The 21,210-nt window shown below is 65.4% G+C and overlaps 7 protein-coding genes across 7 annotated transcripts; 5 read left to right on the forward strand and 2 right to left on the reverse strand.

The window, feature by feature from the left end:
* Window positions 1–360: 360 nt before the first annotated feature.
* Window positions 361–2,651, forward strand: EMIHUDRAFT_451776 (hypothetical protein; the record flags this gene model as incomplete). The annotated part of the gene is made up of 2 exons (XM_005766695.1): window positions 361–366; window positions 2,067–2,651. 2 exons carry the CDS (start codon window positions 361–363, stop codon window positions 2,649–2,651), a joined length of 591 nt encoding a protein of 196 aa, XP_005766752.1.
* Window positions 2,652–4,308: 1,657 nt separating this feature from the next.
* EMIHUDRAFT_66467 (hypothetical protein) lies at window positions 4,309–6,489 on the forward strand (the record flags this gene model as incomplete). Its single annotated transcript, XM_005766696.1, has 4 exons — window positions 4,309–5,118; window positions 5,248–5,580; window positions 5,765–6,114; window positions 6,264–6,489. The coding sequence occupies 4 exons, from the start codon at window positions 4,309–4,311 to the stop codon at window positions 6,487–6,489; spliced, it is 1,719 nt and encodes a 572-aa protein (XP_005766753.1).
* A 36-nt stretch (window positions 6,490–6,525) lies between these two features.
* EMIHUDRAFT_211720 (hypothetical protein) lies at window positions 6,526–6,792 on the reverse strand (the record flags this gene model as incomplete). The annotated part of the gene is made up of 2 exons (XM_005766697.1): window positions 6,526–6,652; window positions 6,770–6,792. 2 exons carry the CDS (start codon window positions 6,790–6,792, stop codon window positions 6,526–6,528), a joined length of 150 nt encoding a protein of 49 aa, XP_005766754.1.
* An 895-nt stretch (window positions 6,793–7,687) lies between these two features.
* Window positions 7,688–10,076, forward strand: EMIHUDRAFT_211721 (hypothetical protein; the record flags this gene model as incomplete). The annotated part of the gene is made up of 4 exons (XM_005766698.1): window positions 7,688–8,686; window positions 8,789–9,533; window positions 9,675–9,747; window positions 9,884–10,076. The coding sequence occupies 4 exons, from the start codon at window positions 7,688–7,690 to the stop codon at window positions 10,074–10,076; spliced, it is 2,010 nt and encodes a 669-aa protein (XP_005766755.1).
* Window positions 10,077–10,602: 526 nt separating this feature from the next.
* On the forward strand, window positions 10,603–11,782 carry EMIHUDRAFT_211722 (hypothetical protein; the record flags this gene model as incomplete). The annotated part of the gene is made up of 4 exons (XM_005766699.1): window positions 10,603–10,779; window positions 10,856–10,970; window positions 11,432–11,640; window positions 11,771–11,782. The coding sequence occupies 4 exons, from the start codon at window positions 10,603–10,605 to the stop codon at window positions 11,780–11,782; spliced, it is 513 nt and encodes a 170-aa protein (XP_005766756.1).
* Window positions 11,783–15,658: 3,876 nt separating this feature from the next.
* EMIHUDRAFT_211723 (hypothetical protein) lies at window positions 15,659–16,459 on the forward strand (the record flags this gene model as incomplete). The annotated part of the gene is made up of 1 exon (XM_005766700.1): window positions 15,659–16,459. A coding segment is annotated over one exon (801 nt), but the record flags the coding sequence as incomplete, so codon positions are not given.
* A 3,402-nt stretch (window positions 16,460–19,861) lies between these two features.
* On the reverse strand, window positions 19,862–20,517 carry EMIHUDRAFT_436846 (hypothetical protein). The gene has a single exon (XM_005766701.1). It carries the CDS (start codon window positions 20,511–20,513, stop codon window positions 20,022–20,024), a length of 492 nt encoding a protein of 163 aa, XP_005766758.1. The 5' UTR covers window positions 20,514–20,517; the 3' UTR covers window positions 19,862–20,021.
* Between the last annotated feature and the right edge of the window lie 693 nt (window positions 20,518–21,210).

Here is a 21,210-nt window from a genome sequence, read left to right on the forward strand (position 1 = left end):
TCACTCGGGCGTCTCGCTGATCGATCAGCGCTGATCTCCCTAGCCTATCGCCCACCCGCTCGATCCTCGGATCGCTCGCTCGTCGCAAATCGATCGACTGAGCTGTCATCCCCCCTTTTCTTTTTTCGAAAACGCGCGCGCGCCCGTCGCGGCAAAACTGTCAGGAGTCAGGTCCGCCGCGACGCGTCGCCGCAATGGCGGGCAGAGGCGCCGCGAGGCACGAGAGGCGTAGAAGAGAGGTTGGCGTGCCCCGCACCGCCCGGTTGGCAGTAGGAGGATTGATTGATTGATGGGAAGGCGAAACACAGTCCGACCAACGACTGGGACACCAACGCGGTATGGGTGGACGCAGGACGGGCGATGACGGTCACACAGGAGCGACACACAGAACCACAAGACAAGACACTCAGCCAAACTGACTGCCACACATCCTGAGCGAACTTCCCTAGTCACCCGCGGCCGGACTCCATCCGGCACGCGTCGCTGGGCGCTCAGAGCCGCGTCCCCTGCTCGCCACCCCGACGCCCAAGGCGCCCGAGCGACCGACAGGCGGCACGCGAAGACTGGTTGCAATCCCGCCGACCGCCAGGCCGCGGGATGATGCGTGCGTGGTCTTGTAGTGGGTCTCGGAAGCTCTCCTCTCGGGCTAGGAGCCAGCCCCTCTCCCTTGCCCCCGGAACACTGTGTCCGAGTCGAGGCGTGTGCTTGCTGGTCGACGGCCGCGCGCGGTTGGCATTGTGACGAAGGTTGCGCGCGGCCGCGGGGGGCCGCCATGGTTCGGCGCGGCGCGCCTACCAGCGGCAGTTGTCGAGGACATCAGCCTGTGTTTTTCTTCTTCTCCAACATCGGGATCACGCCTAGTGCATGAGCGGCGCCCTCTGCCCATCCCTGCGCCTCGCCGACCTGGCTCGGGGCGACCTGGCCTCGCTGCGCGCCTTCCTCTCCGGGCGGCGGACGTGCGGCACGTCGCTGGCGGCCCAGCTCGACGCGCGGCTCGACACCGAGAAGCAGGACACGCTGCTCACCTGGGCCGCTCGGCACGGGCAGGCCGAGGCGGTGCGGCTGCTGCTCGAAGGCGGCGCGAGCGTCGGGGCGACGACGGGCGGCGGCCGCGCCGCGCTGTTCATCGCGTGCCAGGAGGGCCACCCCGAGTGCACCCGGCTGCTTCTCGAGGCCAGCGCGGCGGTCAACCAAGCCGCGGAGGGTGGCGCCACGCCGCTGCTCATCGCGTGCCAGAAGGGCCACGTCGACATCGTCCGGCTGCTCCAGCAGGCTGGCGCGGCCGTCAACCACGCCAACAAGAACGGCTCCACGCCGCTGTACATCGCGTGCCATAACGGCCACCCCGAGATCGCCCGGTTGCTCCTCGAGGTTGGCGCGGCAGTCAACCAAGCCCAGGAGGACGGCGCCACACCGCTGTTCATCGCGTGCCAGAAGGGCCACCTCGAGTGCGCCCAGCTGCTCCTCGAGGCCGGCGCTTCGGTCAACCAAGCCAAGAATGACGGCGCCACGCCGCTGCTCATCGCGTGCCAGAACAACCACCTCGACATCGTCCGGCTGCTCCTCGGGGCCAGCGCGGCGGTCAATCAGGCCGATGAGGACGGCGCCACGCCACTGCTCATCGCGTGCCAGAAGGGCCACCTCGAGATCGCCCGGCTGCTCCTCGAGGCCAACGCGGCGGTCAGCCAAGCCCGCAACGACGGCGCCACGCCGCTGCTCATGGCATGCCAGAAGGGCCACCTCGACGTCGCCCAGCTGCTTCTCGAGGCCAGCGCGGCGGTCGACCAAGCCATGAACAACGGCACCACGCCGCTGCTCGTCGCGTGCGTCCAGGGCCACCTCGAGGTCGCCAAGCTCCTCTCCTCCTACGGCGCCTCCCGCGCCGCCGTGCCGCCCCTCGGCACGCCCGAGGAGGTCGCGAACCGCCGCCGCCACGCCGACCTCGCCGCCTGGCTGGTCGCCAGCCGCGGCTGGACGCCGCTCCAGCACCTCGAGGCGTGCCCGAGACTAGCGGCTGAAGAAGTGTGAGTGCATTGTCCTCACGCTCACTGTCCCTCTTCCTGCAGGCGCTCACCGTCGACCGGGCGCGGGCGCTGCTGCGCGGCGGCGCGGACTCTTCCTCCGGCGAGCCGTCGGCCCTCGAGCGGGCGCGCGTCCTCTGCTCGTGGGGCGAGTCGGATCCGACCGCTGCGGCCGTCGGCTCCACCGTCGCGATCCACTCTCTCGTCTCACGGCCGTCGATGAACGGCAAGGTCGGCGTCGTCGTCTCCGCGAGCGTTTCGACGGGACGCTTCGGCGTGCGCGTGGCGGGCGAGGCCAAGGCCCTCGCACTGAGGCGCGCTATGGTCCCTCCCCCACTCGCCGGATCCTCTCTTTGGACACGCCCCACGCCTCTGCCCTTCCGCAGGCCGGCCAACCTGGAGCCAGCGGCCGAGGCGGTGGAGGTGGGCAGGCTCATCCTTAAGGCGGCGGAGTGGTCGCCGCAGTCGCACGAGCTCTTCCCGGAGGCGGCTCGCAAGTGGGCGGTCGAGGTGATGCGGCTGGGCTACCTTATCGCGTGGGACGAGGAGCGCTTCGACGGCGAGGGGGCGGCGCCGGGGCTGGTGGACCTCTGGCGCACACACGTGCTGCCGCACGCGGTGAGGCGCTGAGGCGCCGAGTGAGGTGAGGATGCGAGTGCGATGCGGAGAGAGAAGAGAGCGGAGCAGCAGCGCGTGCGTTCAGGGGCAGTTCAGGGGGGGGAGGCTGCGTCGCGAGTCGGTCGCTTGAATTCTTTTTTGCCGTTTTCTCTCAGGAAGAGCCGAGCGAAAGTTTTGTTTCACCGCATGGTTTGCCTTTTACAGCCGCCTCAGGCATCGGAACAAACCGGCTTGGAGAGAAGAAAAAACACAACCTTCCCTATCATTGAAAGTAGCAACCTCTCCGCATGGGATTTTCTGCCCTGCCCTGTCGCGGCCCCGCCTGCCTCCCGGAGGCCCGCCCGGCCATGCAATCCGCCGCCGGACCGCCCGGCGGGTCCAACCCGAAGCGGGCGACCGGCCGTTCGCACCGCTCGGCCGACGGGGCGAGCCCCGCGGCCCTCGATCGCTCGCCCCGGGAAGTGGCCCGACCGGCCCACGCGCACGGCCTGGCCTCTACCGCCACTTTCGGCGGCGCAATTTGCGCCTTCATCGCTCTCTGGATCCTCCTGGCACCCATCGAACTCCTCCCGACGGTCGGCGGCGCCCACCCCGTGCCTGGCGAGTACAGACCACGCCTGCTATTCACAGCACACGCCCTCGCCGTGGGCTCGGGCATCCCCTGTGAAAAGGTGAGGCGTGGTCTGTTCTCGCGCCGGCGCCCGGCTCGACGCGATACCGTGGGCGCTCCGGCGGATGCCGACAGCGGGATCGGCCCACAGTGCCGCGCAAGCCCAGCCACACGAGGGACCGGCAGCAGGGACCTCGAGTGCGCAGGCGGGGACCGAGCAGGAGGAGCTGCGCGCGGCAGCGAGGCGGCAAGCAGAGGCGAAGCAGCGGCGAGAGAAACGGTCAGAGGCTCAACCATTCGTCGGCTCGTCAGGGTTGGAAAAGGGGAAGGGGAGTCTGGGCAGTCGGCGAGGGGGTCGTAGCCAACAGTGCGTACGGGGTAGCCACCACTTTCCTGCCTCACAAGGGCGGGGCTGTCCCGGAAAGTGAGAGACGCCGGGCAGCGTAGTGCATGACTTCAACCTCCCATACGTGTTTTCGTTCCGCTCCTCCCTCGGGAACAAACAAAACGCGCGTGAACAGGGCTCCAGGCCCCAAATGACGTGTGAGTGTTAGAGTTGTTTGGTATTGCTAAAAAATCTCTCCCTCGGGCTGTTTGTTCCAGCTTCCCATCTCCTTCCAGCTCAGGCGAGGCGGGGGGGGGCGCGGGTGCGGGGTGCGGTGCGGTGTGAGTGTGTGTGCATGTCGTGTGGCTTCAGCAAATGTCCATCCGTCTGTGTTCTTATTAACAACGAAGGCGCTCTAAAAAGAAAGAAAAGAAAGAAAAACTTTGACTGCCGTGGGGCTCCTGCCCGTGTCCGGGTGTGGAGATGCGAGGGTCGCCCCCCCTTGCCCCACCACTTTGTGTGTGTGGAGAAATTTACCTTACCTTAACCGAGGGAGGGACGAAGGCGGCTCAAAACAAAAGAAAACTTATCAAGTTTTGTCGGCCCTCGAGCAGCACTCTCCGCCTCCGATGAGACGGCACGTCGCCAGCCTGCTGCTCCTCCACGGCGTGGCCGGCCTCTCGTTGCGGCACGCCGCCGCGCCTCGGACGGCGCCGCGTGCCGCCGCGCCGTCCATGTGTGGCATCCTCGCCGTCGTCAACTCGAAGCTCTCTCCTGAGGCGCTGCGGTTGCAGACGCTCACGCTGCAGCGGCTCGTGCGGCACCGAGGGCCGGACGGGAGCGGGATCCACGTGGTGGAGACGCCGACGGGCGCGCGCTGCTCCTCCGTCGCCCACGAGCGCCTCGCCATCGTCGACCCGCTCTCGGGGAACCAGCCGCTCTTTTCGCATGACCGATCGCGCTCGCTGACCGTCAACGGCGAGATCTACAACCACAAGCAGCTGCGAGCGGAGCTCAAGGACCCGACGGCGTTCCGCACCGAGTCGGACTGCGAGGTGATCGTCCACGGCTACGACGAGTTCGGCGTCGACATCGCCTCGAAGCTCGACGGTGACTTTGCGTTTGTGATTCTCGACGACCAGACCGGCGACGTCTACGCGGCGCGCGACCCCGTGGGCGTAAACTCGCTCTACATGGGCACCGGCCTGGACGGCTCCACCTGGTTCTCGTCCGAGGCCAAGCCGCTCGTCACGGGCGGCTGCATCGACGTGCGCATCTTTCCCCCCGGCCACTACTACCTCGCGCGTGGCGGCGAGGAGGAGGGGCGGCTGGTGCCGTATTACGCGCCCTCGTGGCACTCTGCCTCCGCCGCGACCCAGCCCCTCAACCTGGAGAAGCTGCGAACCACCTTCACCGCCGCCGTCGAGAAACGGCTCATGGCGGACGTGCCATACGGAGTCCTCCTCTCGGGAGGCCTCGACTCGTCGCTGGTCGCGTCTGTCATCGCGCGGCTGAAGCGGAAGCGCTTTCTTGAGCATGGCAAGGTGTGTCGTGCGTACAAGTCCTTCTCCACGTCTCCCGCACATCTCCCGCACATCTCCCGCAAATCTCCCGCACATCTCTCGCACATCTCTCGCACATCTCTCGCACATCTCCAGGTGGACGACCTGCAGCCCGTCAAGTCTTTCTCGATCGGCCTCGACGGCTCGCCCGACTTGGCAAACGCGCAGAAGGTGGGGGAGTTTATCGGCACCGAGCACTATGGTTTCTCCTTCACTGTGCAGGAGGGCATAGACGCCATCTCGGACGTGATCTACCACCTGGAGAGGTATGACGTGACCACGATCTGCGCGGGTATGCCGATGTTCTTGCTTGCCCGCAAGATCAAGGCGATGGGCATCAAGATGGTCATGTCGGGCGAGGGCGCCGACGAGACGCTGGCGGGCTACCTCTACTTTCACAAGGCACCAAACGGCACCGAGCTGCACGCCGAGTGCGTGCGCAAGGTGAGTGTGAGACACACACACACACACACACACACACACACACACACACACACACACACACACACACACACACACACACACACACACACACACACACACACACACACGAAAGACAACCCAAGGGAGGATACCCGCGAAAATCCATTCTCCCGTGGTGTACCTTGAGCACTTGAGCACTGGATAGGTGGCGGCGCTCAACCAGTTCGACTGCCTCCGCGCCAACAAGGCGACCATGGCGCACGGCCTGGAGGTGCGCGTCCCCTTCCTCGACCGGGGCATGCTCGACGCGACCATGACGCTGGACCCGGACTTTAAGCTCACGCGCAAGGGCGAGAAGACGCAGTTCCTCGAGAAGTGGGCGCTGCGCGAGGCGTTCAACGTGCCCACCGAGCCGTTCTTGCCACACGAGGTGCTCTTCCGCCAGAAGGAGCAGTTCTCGGACGGGGTCGGCTACTCGTGGATCGACGGCCTCAAGGAGCACGCCGGCAAGGTCATCTCCGACGAGGACATGGCGACCGCGCCGATCCGCTTCCCGTGCAACACCCTAGAAGCAGAAGTACGCATCCTTGTACCCCAAACTGTACTCCGCTGTATTCACTGTAGTCTTCTCCGTGAGATTCGCCTCGGAATGCGCTGCACAATACGCGTCTTCCCGCCCTCATGTGTGCGTCTTTTTTTCGTAGGTACAACACGCCTGGCACAAAGGAGGCCGCCTACTTCCGCACCATCTTCCACTCGCACTTCCCAAACAACAACTACGGCAACGGCATCGAGGCGACCGTGCCGGGCGGCCCGTCCGTCGCTTGCTCCACCGCAAAGGCGATCGAGTGGGACGAGGCTTGGTCCGACCCGACCAAGCAGGACCAGTCGGGACGCTTCGTCGATACGCACGACGCGGCCGTCGCCTGAGGGCGGCGGAGGGTGAGAGCCCGCAGAACAGGTGTGCTACAACGCGCCGAACACGACTCGCTGTGTGACTGACTGTCTATTGCCGATATTGGCGGCCTGCTGGCGGCGTGTGCCACCGCCAAAGGAGAAGCCGGCGCCCCGCACACAGTTTGGTGACTGGAGTCTGCACAGCCCCGGGGGCAGCACGGCACGAGTTACAAAAGCAAAAACACTCCATGTGGCATGCGGTCTTCTATCTAGTGTGTGCCCCTTTCGTTCTCAAAAAGTGTAGAGAAATCACCGGAGCGGAGCATGTTGGGCCATGGGCGTTGGGCGGATCTAGACGGAGCACTTGGAGAGATGCGGTTCGTCCCACCTCCCACGTCCGCGTTTTGGAGAGCACATGGAGTTGGACTTGGAGACCTGCAGGAGACAGTGCGGTCAGCAACAAAAACACTCCATGCGGTTGGTATATGTCTAGCTTACCCGACATTGCCTGAGAGGTGACCCGAGATTGCCCGAGATTGCCCGAGGTGACCCGAGCGGGCGTGCTGGTCCTGGCCGAGCCGAACTGTTTGCTGCTTAGTACTGCTTAATAATTAGGTGGAGCGAGTGTGCCGCGGCTGGTCAAGTCTAGAGGCGGAGGGGCGCGAGAGGCAGCGGCGGCAGTACCTGACCGAGGCGTGCCCGGTCGCTAACCCGTGCGAGGTGGACCTGCTGGCCTCTCTGCTCGAGCTGGATCCGACCAAGCGCCCCGACGCGGCCGCGGCGCTCGAGCACGCGCCAATGGTGTTGAATGCGTCGATCGGAGGAGTCTGAACTAGGCGCAGCATCACGCAATCTTAGTGACTGCTCATCAATGAATGGACTAATTGATTGATCGGCCAGATGAGTCTCAACCCAGGCGCTCGAGCACGCCTACTTCGACGCGCTTCCCTCGCGTCCACCCGTCACCCTAGAAGCGGAATACGTGTTCTTGTACCCCATCTAGCGCCCGAGAGGGCCACGTATTCAGCTGTATTCAGTGTATTCATTCTTCTCCGTTGTATTCACGCGGTGCTCTGAACACGCTGCACAATACCGTCTCCCCGCCCTGAGGTTGGCGTATTCAGCACGTAGGCCCATCACGCAGGTACTGGACGATTGAGGAGAAGTGATCTGAAAAATCGAAAAAGAAACGCCGCTCGGCGGGGGTACTCTGCTGCAAGCGTGGCGGACGATGATCAGCTTCGACCAGCCCTTTTGTCACTGCTCCTCAGCGTCAGGAATCACGCGGACAGGCATTGTCGCGCGCATGCTTTGCCTCGTGTCGCTGCTGGCGTGTGTCATGTATCTACCCGAACGCTCAGTGGCTGTGGAGAGCGTGGCCGTGGGTGCAGCGATCAAGGCATACGTGACGGGTGGTGTTGCCGTCGGAAGAGTGCAGGCGGGCAGCGTGGCCGCCTTCCGAGGCATCCCATACGGCAACGCCGAGCGGTTCTTGCCTCCGACTCCTGCAGCCAGTTGGGTCGGCGAGCTCGACGCCTCTGCCGACGGTCCGGCGTGCCCGGGAAAGAGCCCGCCGTACGACCGCCACATGTCCGAGCAGTGCCTGTCACTCAATGTCTTCACGCCCGTCGCCGCCCTGGGCAATGCCTCCGCGCAGTTGGCCGTGCTCGTTTATCTCTACGGTGGCTCGCTGAACACGGGATCCGTCGCATCGTATGGACCGATCGAAAACTTGGTCAGCGGCAGCGAGGGGCGCGCGATGCTCGTCGTTATGAACTATCGCCTCGGTGCGCTCGGCTTTGCCGCGCTCAAGGAGCTGTCGGACGCCGACCCTCGCGGAACGAGCGGCAATCTGGGCCTCCTCGATCAGCAGCTCGCCATGCGGTGGGTCGCCGCCAATGCCGCCGCCTTTGGTGGCGACCCTCGCAAGGCGACGCTGCTGGGCCAGTCATCGGGTGGCACGTCGATCTTCGCCCACCTGGCTGCGCCCGCGAGCCGAGGCCTCTTCCATGCGGCCATCTCAATCAGCGCCTCGCCCAATCTCACCATCTCGTACGAGGAGAAGCTGCGGCAGGACGAGGAGCACTGGTTCAAGCACACGCCATGCGCCCGCGAGGCGCGCGGCGCGGCCACGCTCGCGTGCCTCCGCGCAGCAAGCGTCGAATCGCTGCAGGCGGCGCTGGAGCCGCGTTACGACTACTTTGACTTCAACCACAGCTTCGCTGCATCGGTGGTGCCGCCGCGTCGCGGCCCCGGCGGCGGCTGGTCGGCGCTCGGATGGGCGGCGATGCCATATGTCGACGGCGTGACGGTCACGCGTGGCACGATGGAGGCGGCGAAGGCGGGCTACGACGTGCCCGTGCTGCTTCAGAACTTGGAGGGCGAGCTCAATTGGCAGCCCGACCCGACCCTCGAATCCATACGCACACGCGCCGAGGCGGCCGCGCGCATTGAGGGGATGCTCGCCGCCGGATTGGGCGCGGAGGCGGCGCGGCGGCTCTACGCGATGTACGCGGGTGTCGGCGGCGACAACGACACGCTCGCTGCCGCGCCCGCCTATGCGCTCAACGCCGATACGGGGTGCACTTGCGGCCAGCTCGCGCTCGCATTCGCGGCGAGCGAAGCGCGACGCAGCGAGGGCACGGCGCCCGTGTACATCTCGCTTGTCCGCGCGCGGCCGTACCATCCGTTCGGTCCGCTGTCGGAGTCGTGCACACGCCCTGCCATCTACGCCTTCCACCTTTGGGACTTTTTCGCCGCCGTGAGCGTCGGCGCGCCCACGGCGGCAGAGCGCGCAAACTGGTACGACGCGCGGTTCGACGAGGCTTGGGTCGAAGGGAGCAAGTGTGGTCCCTACCGGCCCGCCCCCACGGACGTCAAGCTCGGCCGGGCGCTTCTCGAGCAGTGGCTCTCCTTCGCCGAGCACGCCGGCTTCCCCGACGGTGTCGGCTGGCGCGCCGTCGACGACGCGCTCGGCTGGCCGCGCCACTACACACACGGGGTGATTGATGACGCTGGGCTCACCTCGAGCGTCGTAGATCTCAAGAGCGACGCGTGCACCGCGTGGCGCGAGGCAGGTGTGGGGCCGGAGTGGTGGTGGATTAATTAAGATGCCAGAAACGCAGCCTAGCTGCCTGCGCTGTTGGGGCGGAGCGCACTCTCGTTCCTTCCCGCCCCTAGCTCGCGCTCCCGAGCGGCAGCCGGATGCTGCGCGGCAGGGTACGACTCGCTGCAGCTGATGCGCAAGTACCGCCTCTCCAACGAGTCCAAGGCCGAGATCATCCTCTGCAGGTCGCGCGTTCACAGCCGGATGAGCCTGAGCGATATGGCGTCGGCCGGCTTGCTCCGCTGGGCCGCTGCGGCCGCTACCCGCTCCTCCGCGCCTGTCGCGAAGACGAGCCGGCGCTGCGCCTTCCGTCGCGCGCAGCTGCCAACCGGACGCGTCCCTGCCTCGCTTTGGGTACGTGAGGGATGAGCGCGTGCTCTCGCACTTGCCGCGAACACGGATGTGTGAGGACCGGCTGTGGGTCGATTTGCTGCCAGTCTCGATGCAGGCCACCCTGCCGCCACAGCAATCCGACGCCTTTCTGGCGCGGCTGAGACGGCAGGGACTCGCCTGAGTACGGTGAAATGTGAAAGTACACAGAGTTTCGAGAGCGACATATGTCTGGCTCGCTGGGTGCGCTTCTTAGCTCCCCGGCCCTCTGGGATGTGAGGCTACCGACTGCACTCCAAGTGCTCCAAGTGCATATATGGTGCGTCGCTCCGATCGACTTTTTACGAGTTTCTACTTCAAGCAAGCCTACCACTACACTTTTCGCCTCCTACAGTTACACCCTCACACTGCCTGACCTACACATCTATATACACGTCGATGACGTGCACGTGTGCGAGCGCGTCCGTCACCGCTCTCTTCGTAATGTAACCCGGTTGGAAACGTGCTCCCTGGTGTGTGTCGTCGTGGTTTCGTATCAAGAATTCTCTCTCTCGGCGTATCTGGCGAGGGGGCGGCGGTGGAGGCGGCGGAGGCGAGGCGGCGCGAGCGGCGGCGCGGCGAGGACATCGCGAAGAAAAGAAAACCCCCCAAGATTGAGAGAATTTGTTTCTCTCGTGAAAAAGAAATTTGTTGGCTCGCGCGAAATGTGTATGTCTTTCGCCTGGACGCTCGTAGTGGCGCTCAGCGTGCCTCAGCAGCCGGACGCGGCGCTGCCTCTCGCTGGCAAGCGCATCGCCTTCACGTCTCCACGCGCGGTCGCCGCTCCGTTCTCGGCCGAGCTCATCTCCGCCGGCGCGAGGCCGGTCTGGTGGCCGCTGGTTGAAGCGGTGCGGCAGCCGCCTCCGACACCGCCGCGGCTCGCCGGCTCACAACCACGCACCACTGCTGCACCCTCCGGCGCAGGTCCCGCTGCCGGAGTCAGAACTCGGCCCGCTTGACGACCTCATCATGCGCATGCCAGAGTCCTGCGCCGTCGCGCTGCTCTCACGCCACGCGGCCGACGCGTTTGTCGAGCGCGGTGCGCGCATCTCGGATGGCGACGCGGAGCTCTTTGCGGCGATGGTCGCCGCGTCCGGAGCGCAGCTCGCTGCCTGCGGCGGCGCGGCGGCGCGGCTGCGCGAACTCGGGCTGGCGCCCAGCCTGGTGCCTCTCGTCTCGACGGCCGACGGCCTCGCTGCCGCCATATGCCACCTCGGCCTCGCTGCGGGCGGCAGGCGGCTGCGCGTCGTTTGTTCGCGCGTGGACGAGGCGCTGCTCCGAGGTCAGCCGAGATTTGCCGAGATTAGCTGAGGCCAGCCGAGGTCCGTCGAGATTCGCCGAGATTCGATGAGATTCGACGAGATTCGCCGAGGATGGCCGAGGTTAGCCGAGAGTAGCGGAGGGGCTGCTCCGGTGCTATGAGTTGGTCATGCGTGCACGGGGGGACGGAGGCGAGATCTCGGGTAATCTCGGGCTCATCTCGGGCTCATCTCGGCGCAGGCAAGGAGGCCGAAGAGGAGGCGCTTGTTGCGGCGCTCCTCGCTGCGGGCGCGGACGCGGATGCGGTCGAGGCGTGTGCGATCAGGCCGCTCCTCGCCTCCGGCCACGAGCTCTCGCTGCTGCGGGAAGGCGGTCTGGACGCAGTGTGTGTCGGGTCTGCCGAGGAGGCGAACGCGCTCGCTGCGGCGCTGGAGGCGGCAGAGGGCGCTGTCAGCAACGGCACCGCCGCCGCCCTCCTCTCTCACCCAGCACACACACGTGTGCAGCCGCGCCCCTCCGCCCCGTGATTTCTTTTTTGTGACTCGGGCGCGGCCCGGGGAGGTGTGAGCCGCTCACAAGAGCGACGAGTGAGTCAGGCGTCGCTCTGCCATACGGGACGCGGCTGGTGGCGGCGGGCGCGGCGGCGCGGGAGGGGTGCGCCGCCGCGGGGCTGCAGGTGCGATCTCGGCGAATCTCGGCGAATCTCGGCGGGGTTTCGATCTCGTTGGGAGGGTGTCTGCCAAGATCAGCGAATCGAGATCAGCGAGTACTTGTCGGCGGAGCTCGGCTGGTCGACCATCTCGGCTGATCTCGCCTATCTCGGCTGATCTCGCCTATCTCGGCTGATCTCGCCTATCTCGGCTGATCTCGCCTATCTCGGCTGATCTCGCCCGCAGGTGGACGTCGAGTCGCGCGCAGAGGCGGAGGAGGCGGCGGCGCTGGCGAAGGCGGTGGCGGATGCGCTGGTGGAACGGAGGCTGGTGTGGTGAGGAAGGAAAGTTCTCCAAACGAGCGGTGAGGCGCCTTGTCTGTGTTCAGCTGGTAGCGTCAGTGTTCCGTCTTCTCACCACGGCTCAGACCCACAGGCCGCCTAGGCTTCTCTGTGCTCACTGCGCGCGCGGATATCTCTTCGTGCTCTACGCCTCTACCTACTGTGCCTGATCCTGTCGCGCCGTTTTCGCGCAAAACGCTCGGGGTGACGGCTTTTTCCTTTTACACGTGTGAGACTGTGAGTATATGTTGTATCGCGCGCCTTCGTGCGGGGGGGCGCCGAAAAGAGGACCCTCTTAGCGCCATCGCCATGTGGTGCTGCAAGCAGCGCGCCGGGCGCCGCGGGCGACGACGACGACCCTCCCCCCCCCCCCCCCCCCTGGGGCCTCTACACGGCTTTAGAGTTTAGTCAGCCACAGCATCGAGGTGCGGGCCGGCAGCGCCAGCGGGCCGCAGCACGCTCGCAGCAGCCTGTGCTTCAAGCGGGCCCGGACCTGCTTCGAGCGGGCGCCCCCTGCTTCGAACGGGCGCCCCTTGCTTCGAGCGGGCGCCGGGGGCGGGTTCCCCTGGGGCAGATGCGGCGGGGGATTCCTTTTCTGAAATGTCTGCCTCCAATGGGGAAACAACTAACCTGATCTCAGACTCACTCGTTACGAAAGATCGCCACCCACCGCGTACTCTCTCTCTCACTCCACCGCCAAGATGTGTACAAGTCCATCGGATAGTGCTCAATATCTTCGCATGCTCGTCGTTGGTGATATCCGCGCGAGGTCATACGCCACAGGCCAGCAATCACTCGGTGATGAGACTATTGATGTAGGCGCGACGCCCGAGTGAGTGGCTCACTATACGCGCCTATGTGTGGTAGTACAAGATAGACTCACCAACATGGTCACAAGTCTTTAGTAAAACGCCAGCACTCGACACGACGAAGGTGTATTGGGCTCGAAGGCGCGGTGAACACAACCGCCTCGAGCGTACCGCTCAAACACGAGCCGAGGGGGCGGGAGGGGGGGCGGCGGGAGGCGGGAGCTGGGTCCAGTGCGCTCTGCTGCTGGGGGGGTCGGGATGCCCCCCCCCCCTACCCACTCGAAGAGCGATGGTGGGTGCAGGTTCCCGGAGCTGCTCCGATGCGGCCGTGCTAGCGGCGGAGCGAGGCGAGGAGGAGGCGGTGCTGGCGTGGCTTGAGGGCGGCGGGCGGGCCGACGCGACGTACGAGAGAGGCGAGGTGAGAGGCATCACGCTGCTGATGGGCGCCGCCCGCTGCGGCCAGGAGCGGGTGGTCGAGTTGTTGCTGTGGCACGGCGCGGAGCTCAACCTGCAGAACAGCAAGGGCCGCACCGCGCTGATGAGCGCCGCCTACAGCGGCCACGAGCGGGTGGTCGACTTGCTGGTCCAGCGCGGCGCTGCTGTCAACCTGCAGAGCAGCAAAGGCTACACCGCGCTGATGTACGCCGCCCTCCACGGCCACGAGCGGGTGGTCGATCTTCTGTTGCAGCGCGGCGCGGAGATCAACCTGCAGGACAGCGACGGCTTGACCGCGCTGATGTACGCCGCCCAGGAGGGCCACGAGCGGGTGGTCGAGCTGCTGCTGCGGCGCGGTGCTGACGTCAACCTGCAGAGCTTCAACGACGACACCGCGCTGATGCACGCCGCCATCGACGGCCATGAGCGGGTGGTCGAGCTGCTGCTTCGGCACGGCGCTGAGATCAACCTGCAGAGGAGCGACGGCATCACCGCGCTGATTGTCGCCGCCCAGGACGGCCACGAGCGGGTGGTCGAGCTGCTGCTTCGGCACGGTGCTGAGATCAACCTGCAGAACAGCAAAGGCGGCACCGCGCTGATGCTTGCCGCCGACAGCGGCCACGAGCGGGTGGTCGAGCTGCTCATGCGGCGCGGCGCGGAGATCAACCTGCAGGACAGCGACGGCTTGACCGCGCTGATGGGCGCCGCCGAGAACGGCCACGAGCGGGTGGTCGAGCTGCTGCTACAGCACGGCGCGGAGGTAAACTTGCAGAACGGCGGCGGCGGCACCGCGCCATGAACGCCGCCGACAACGGCCACGAGCGGGTGGTCGAGCTGCTGCTGCGGCACGGGGCGGAGATCAACCAGCAGAACAAGGGGGGCGACAACGCGCTAATGCTCGTCGCCGACAGCGGCCACGAGCGGGTGGCGAATTTGCTGATACGGCACGGCGCGGAGATCAACCTGCAGAGCAGCGACGGCGTCACCGCGCTGATGAACGCCGCCGAGAACGGCCAAGAGCGGGTGGTCGAGCTGCTGCTGCGGCACGGCGCAGAGGTTGATTTGCAGGACAGCGACGGCTTCACCGCGCTGATGGCCGCCGCCTGCAGCGGCCACGAGCGGGTGGTCGACTTGCTGCTTCGGCACGGCGCTGAGATCAACCTGCAGAGGAGCGACGGCGGCACCGCGCTGATGCTTGCCGCCAACAAAGGCCACGAGCGGGTGGTCGAGGTGCTGCTACGGCGCGGCGCTGAGGTCAACCTGAAGGACAGCGATTGCGGCCCCGCGCTGATGGCCGCCGCCTACAGCGGCCACGAGCGGGTGGTCGAGCTGCTGCTGCAGCATGGCGCTGAGATCAGCCTGCAGAGGAGCGACGGTGTCAACGCACTGATAGCTGCCGCTATTGGAGGCCACGAGCGGGTGGTCGAGCTGCTGCTACAGCACGGCGCGGAGGTAAACTTAAACTTGCAGAACGGCAACGGCGGCACCGCGCTGATGAACGCCGCCGGCCACGGCCACGAGCGGGTGGTCGAGCTGCTGTTGCGGCACGGCGCTAACGTCAACCTGCAGAGGAGCGACGGCGGCACCGCGCTGATGAACGCCGCCTACAGCGGCCACGAGCGGGTGGTCGAGCTGCTGTTGCGGCACGGCGCTAACGTCAACCTGCAGAGGAGCGACGGCGGCACCGCGCTGATGTGCGCCGCCTACAGCGGCTGCCTCGCCATCGTGCTCCGCTTGCTTCGGGCTGGCGCAGATGCAAAGGCTCGCTCTGCAGACGGGTCCGCGCTGCAGATCGCCAAGGAGGAGGCAGTCAGGGTGCTAGCTACTGCCGACGCCGCCAGTGCTCCTGAAGCGGACCACGCTGGGTGCGTGCGCGCTCTCACAGAGCACGCAGCGGCGCTGAGAGAGGCGGAGGCAGCCGAGAAGGCGCTCGAGGCCAAGGGGCGGCGCGAGCAGCGCGAGAGGGAGGCGGCGGCGGCGGCGCGAGAGCGCGAGCAGGCGGCAAGCAGGCGCGAAGCAGAGCGAGCGGCGGACGAGGCACGGCGAGCGGCGGACGCTGCGGCGCTGGAGGAGCAGAGGCGAGCGATTGCGGCGGAGGCGGAGGCGAAGCTAGCCGCTGAGCGCGCGGCAGCAGAGGAGACGCTGCGGGCGAGGGAGGCGGAGAGGCTTGCGGCGGAGGAGGCGCAGCGAGAGGAGCAGCGGGCGGCCGCGGCGGCGCGCAAAGCTGCTCAGGCAGAGGCGGCGCGGCGCGAGAAGGAGGCTGCGGACAAGAGGGCGGAGGAGGAGAAGGCGAGGCGGCGCTCAAAGGCGGCGGAGGCAACGGCTGCCAAGAAGGAGGCCAAGGCGAAGAACAATAAGGCCAAGAAGGCGCCGTCCGCCTTGAAGCTCGAGGAGGAGCGGAGGGCGCGGGCTGCGGCAGAGCTGCGAGAGCAGGAGGAGAGGGCGGCGCGGCTGGCTGCTGAGCAGGAGGCGGCGAGGCGGGCGGAGCGCGAGGCGGCAGAGCTAGCGGGTGCGGCAGAGCAGGCGGCGCTGCGCGAGGATGCGGAGCTGGCAGAGGCGCTGCGCCGGTCAGAGAGAGATGCGGAGGAGGAGGCTCTGGCGCGTCGGGTGTCGCGGTGCGAGGAGGCAGTGAGCAGCGAGTCGACCGGCGGCGGGGACCTGATGCGGCGTGTCGAGCGGCTGGAGGCGAGCCTCGGCGCGGCGACCGAGGGCAGCCTCGAGGAGCGGGTCGGCGCCATCGAGCGCTTGATCGGGCCAGAGGCGGGAGAGGCGGCGGAGCAGCATCTGCCAGTCACTGAGCCGCTTGCTGCCGTCTCACTAGCTGACGCCGGCCTCGACACGGGGCGGCCGGCTGCCCCCGAGTCCACGATAGGGGGAGAGACCACGTGCATCGTGTGTTTCGCGAGAGTCAAGTCGCATGCTGCGGTTCCGTGCGGGCACTTGTGCGCTTGCGGGCCATGCTCTGAGCTGATGCGAGAGTGCCCTTACTGCCGCGAGCCAGCGATGATGTGGATGGTTCCGCGTCCGGTCTAGGCGTCTAGATTTGTGTACTTTTGAACGTCCCCACTCGGTGTCCTCGGTGACGGTGTCGGAGCGGTCGGCGATGGAGTTCGTAGAGCCGTACGGCTACGGGGTGTGGAGGGTGAGTTGACCAGGGGTTGTGTGCGCTGCCGCTGCGCGCTGGGCCCTCCTGCTCGGCTCCAGCGAGTAGACAAGTCTTGTCATCAACAGAGTAGTGAAGAATCTGACCTCGGGGCCGATGTAGCCCATCGCTGTGACAGCTCAGGCAGCCGCACAGTAGGCTGTGCCAACTGTGCAGAGCGTGTGAGCAGCAGAGGAGCTGCCCTCCCCAAGCTTCTGTCGCAAAAAGAGAGCTGCATGCCACCGAGAAGGCGCTGTCGAGGTTCGCCGAGCGCGGCGCAGGTTGGAGGACACCGTCACCGACGAGCGCGTTGGACTTTTCACTCCGGACAAAGACGGCGACACGCACATGAGCTGCGGCCGTACGCCGTCATAGCGGCGAGGCGCGGGACCGTCTGTGGCGAAGTGGGTCGCGTCCTCCGATTTCCGTCAACTCATACGAGCGTCATCTTGTAGTGAACAGGCCGAGTTCGCGGTTTGAGCGCCCAGCGCAGACCGACCGACCGCAGGGCGGGTCCGGTCGACGGCCGCGGAAGACCGCAGACCGGAGGGGGGGTCCGGTCGGTCGGAGCACAGACCGAGGGGGGGGGGGGGGGGGGTCGGTCGGGTTGGCTCGAGGGTCACACACACTATCTCTCTTCGCAGTCCCTCGCCGATTCTCGCTGCAACCTTCATGCCACCTCTCGGTCGTCCCACTCTCGTCGTTCTCTCCCTTGTCGCTTCTTCCTCTGTCGCGTCGCTCTCCTCTGCCTCGTTCTGCGACGACGCCGCTGCCTGCCGATCCCTTGCCCTCGCCTCTCGGCGCAACTCTGCCCTCCTCGCAGCATTCCTGGCCCCTCGAGTTTATCGAGCTCTCCTCGCGCAAGGATGACTCTTCTGACGCCCACTGCGACCATTTGCCGCCAAGTCATATCGTTGCTCAGGTGCACTCTCTCTTCGGACACTTGTACCTCCACGGCTGATGCTGGCGCTGGGGTCCCCTTCGGATGCATCGTGACAGCTGACGGCGGGATTTCCACTGGCTCGTCCTCCTCAGAGTCGTCTTCCCCGGCTTCCTCCCGTTCTCTTTCTATCTCCCTGCGCATGCAAATTCTTTTTGTGAACGAGCTTGCCTGTGGCGGGGGTGGGCGGGTGCACGGAGCTAAGTGCCTCGCCACCCTCGCAGGAGTCGCTTGGCGGCTCCCGTGGTGTACCTGTGTTAGTGCCAGTGCGCGCCAGTCCCGTGCCCAGTGTTGTGCGAGCGATTGATTGATTGATGGGTAAAATTCTTTCTCCTCGATAAGTTCAAGTCGACGTGCTCCTGTCAACCTCCAAACAGGACCGTCACGGCCTTCCACATGTTGAACACGGCGCCAAAAGATGCGGCGAAGGAGGCCGCGTCACCATTCAACATCAGCCACGCCGAGCTGGAGCGGCTCTTCGCCACCGACCTCGCGCTTTACCGGCTTCTTCGAACGTAGTCTCTGGGGGGGCGCGGGGGCCCCCGGAGGCACCGTGCGCCGCGCCGCAGTGCGGAAACGGGGCTCCGGCTCTATTAGTCTCTATTAGCACCAACTTCCCGAATGATTACGGTTGATTAGATGGCAGATTTGGAGAGATCTCGAGGAGTACACACAGATAGACCCTCCAATCATCAGTAACCTCCAACCTGATCGGTCGTACTGACCGCCGACAGATCACTCCAGACAGCAGACAGGCCGACGTCTGCACGCGGCCGGCCGGGCGAGAGGCTTGACACGATCCGACCCTGCCCTGACGCTGCTGCTCTAGCTATCAGCCATGGACTGCTGACTGCTGCCACAATGTGCGACCGGTGCTGGCCCACTTGGCGGCCTCCCCGGTCAGTGGTGAGGCGCAGTTCAGAGCTGTCGATGGCGCGATGCCGCACTGGTCCCATATTGGTGACACTAGACCACAAAGTTTGCCGGTCCAAGAGAGAGGCACCGGCGCTGTCCTGAGAAGGTGCGTGGTCCTTCATGACTGCCCATGCGCGCGAGGCTGTGTAGGCATAGCCTCGAGAGTGCCAGCAGCCAATCCGAGGCGACGCGCATTGCACCAAGCGTGCACACGATGGAAGGACACCTTCCTACTGGCCGTACGATCAGGTCGTCACTGAATGCTTGATACTAAGGCCGCGAGCTATGCAGGTGATCAATTGTGCAGCACGGCACGGTCAGCAGCGCCGAAAGGATGTCGCAAGGCGTGATAGCATGGCCGCAAGTACGCCGAATTCCCGTGAAAACAACTGAAAAATCGCGCAAAAAAAAGAAAACACTGCAGAAATCGGCGCCTGCGGCGGGCCATGGGACCCCATCGCCCCCCCGCATGGACACCCTCTGGGGCCCCCGCGCCGGCCCAGAGAACGGAGTTTGAGCGGCGAGTGCGTCTAGTGGAGGCCCATACAGGAGTCATGTTCTGGTGCCCGACTTGAGGCGGGGGGGTTTCGAATTCTTTTTTTGAGCGCCTTCGTTGTTAATAATAATACAAACACAGTGGTCCCGTGTCGTAGTCACACCTGCCGTATCCACACACACGCACACGCCGCTCAGCACCGCTCGCCCGGCCCCCGCCCCGCCCCAGGCGGGAAAGAGATGAGGAGATGGGACAGCGAAGGAGGAGCCCAACACTTAGTGGAGGTAATTCTTTCTCCAGTCTGCTGTGAGATGGGCTTATTGCCGGTGTCGGTAGAATTCTTTCTGCGTCGAAGCAAGTGGAAGTCGGCCGTATCATCGTAACATCCTTCGGAGCCAGATGCTCTCGCTGATCTCTCTCCCCAGCTCGCTCGTTCTCACCTCCACGACGCACGCGCCCGTCGTTCGCGCGCGTGCGGCACCAGCGATGATTGGAGAGGGGCCTCAGGTGCATGCTCGCGTTGCCAGTCTCTCCCGCCCCGCCGCTTTTGCATCTTTCGCCTTGCTCCACAGGGCTATGCGCCGAACATCGTCCCCGAGAACTTCCAGGGCACGGTCGTTCCGACCCAGCCGTACGGGTGAGCGGCTGGAATCTCACTCGCCGCACACTGCCCTCGCCGCCTGAAGCCTCGGCCCATCTGACCGCACCAGGCTACCGATGATCGCCGGGCGGTCCATTGAGGACGTCTATGCGGCTCAGCAGAAGACGCGTGACAAGGACGACATTTACGACCCGAAGTGCAAGGCGGACGGTAAGGCGCACCGGACCGCAGTCGTGACCACCGGATGGGGCGAGATGGAGTGACCGGGCTCGCGGCGGGACCGGAATCCAACTTGAGAGATATTGCAGATGTGTCGGATGTGCCGTGGGATGGATATGCGCTGGCGTACGTATCTTTGCTGTGTATCAATAAACAAATACAGGTACCGCGAGTCAGAGGTGTGAGTGTGTGCGCGTACTGGATCACTGCAGAGATCGCCCCTCTACCTCTGCCCCGTACTGGATTACTGCAACGCCCCTCTGCCTCTGCCCCCGCCTCCCTTTACTTGCTTCCAAAAACCGCCCAGCACTCGGCGTCCTCCGGCCCGCCTCCGTTCTTGACGTTGGTGAAGCCGTTCGCCTCCAGGTATTCCTTCGCCTTTTGGCCGCGCCCGCCGCCGCCGCAGTGCGAGATGATCGGGGTCGCCTTATCCTTGCCGTCCAGCGGCGAGAGGTCCATCGACGCGGTGGCGCGGTCGAAGACGATGTTGACCGCAGCCTTGCGGCTAGGGTCTCCGATCTTTGCGGTCTTGTTTGTCTCGCCGTCGCCCGGCTCCTTCTCAAAGTCCGGGTTGCGGACGTCGACAACGACCAGATCACCGCCCGCCTGTTCGACAAAGCTGGCCAGCTCCTCCGGAGGGCTCACACCCGGTTTGCGGCCCATGATGGCAAAGGAGCGGGAGAGCGGCGAGTGCGACGCGGCGGCGCGGGAGAGCGGAGCGGAGAGCGGAGCGCCGGCACGGAAGGCTGGGAAGAGCACGGTGAAGCCGAGCATTCACTGCGGTGGGGGAGGCGACGGGTGAGGAAGGGACAGGGTCAGCGACAGATCGTGCTAGCTTTATATTATACCAAAAGCTAGGCTCACAACGCCCTCTATGTAGGGCCGCGGCTTACATGGAGGGTCGGAAACGAGAAAAACGCTCTTCGCGAAGTAGTTTGTCTGGTCGCAGTGGCGTGTATGGCGCCGCAGGGGACACGCTTCTCAAAAACTGACGCGGCCAAAGACCAAAGCCCTCTAGACAGAGAGCTGCTCTATCTCCGCCTCGAGCTGCTGAATGGTGAGCTGGCTGTCCGCGTCCGCTCTGTCCGTGAGATCAACCTCTGTCTCGCGTCTGCCAAGCCAACGTTGTGCTGCCGTGGCCTCGGGGCCGCAGGGACGGTGGGTGGCGCTCTCTTGCGCGCGTCGGACGCGAAGGACTGAGACAAGCAGACGCCTGAGTGTCGACTGCTGCTCGTCCTGGCGCTGCGCCTCAGCACGGTGGAGCTGTCGCTTGAACCAGCGCATGAGAACGCAAGGCACCACCACGGCTAGCAGCACCCCACTCGCCGCAAGCGCGATGAGGATGCTACGCTCTTGCGCTGCCGCCGGCGAGGTCGACAGTAGTGACGGACGAGAGGGTGCGGGAGGAGAGGGCGGTGATGCTGCTGACCCCCACCCCCAGAGCAGCAGAGGCTCCGTCGAGTCCCAAAGT

The sequence above is a fragment of the Emiliania huxleyi genome (genome assembly GCF_000372725.1).
Source record: "Emiliania huxleyi CCMP1516 unplaced genomic scaffold EMIHUscaffold_50, whole genome shotgun sequence".
NCBI classification, from domain to species: Eukaryota; Haptophyta; order Isochrysidales; family Noelaerhabdaceae; genus Emiliania; species Emiliania huxleyi.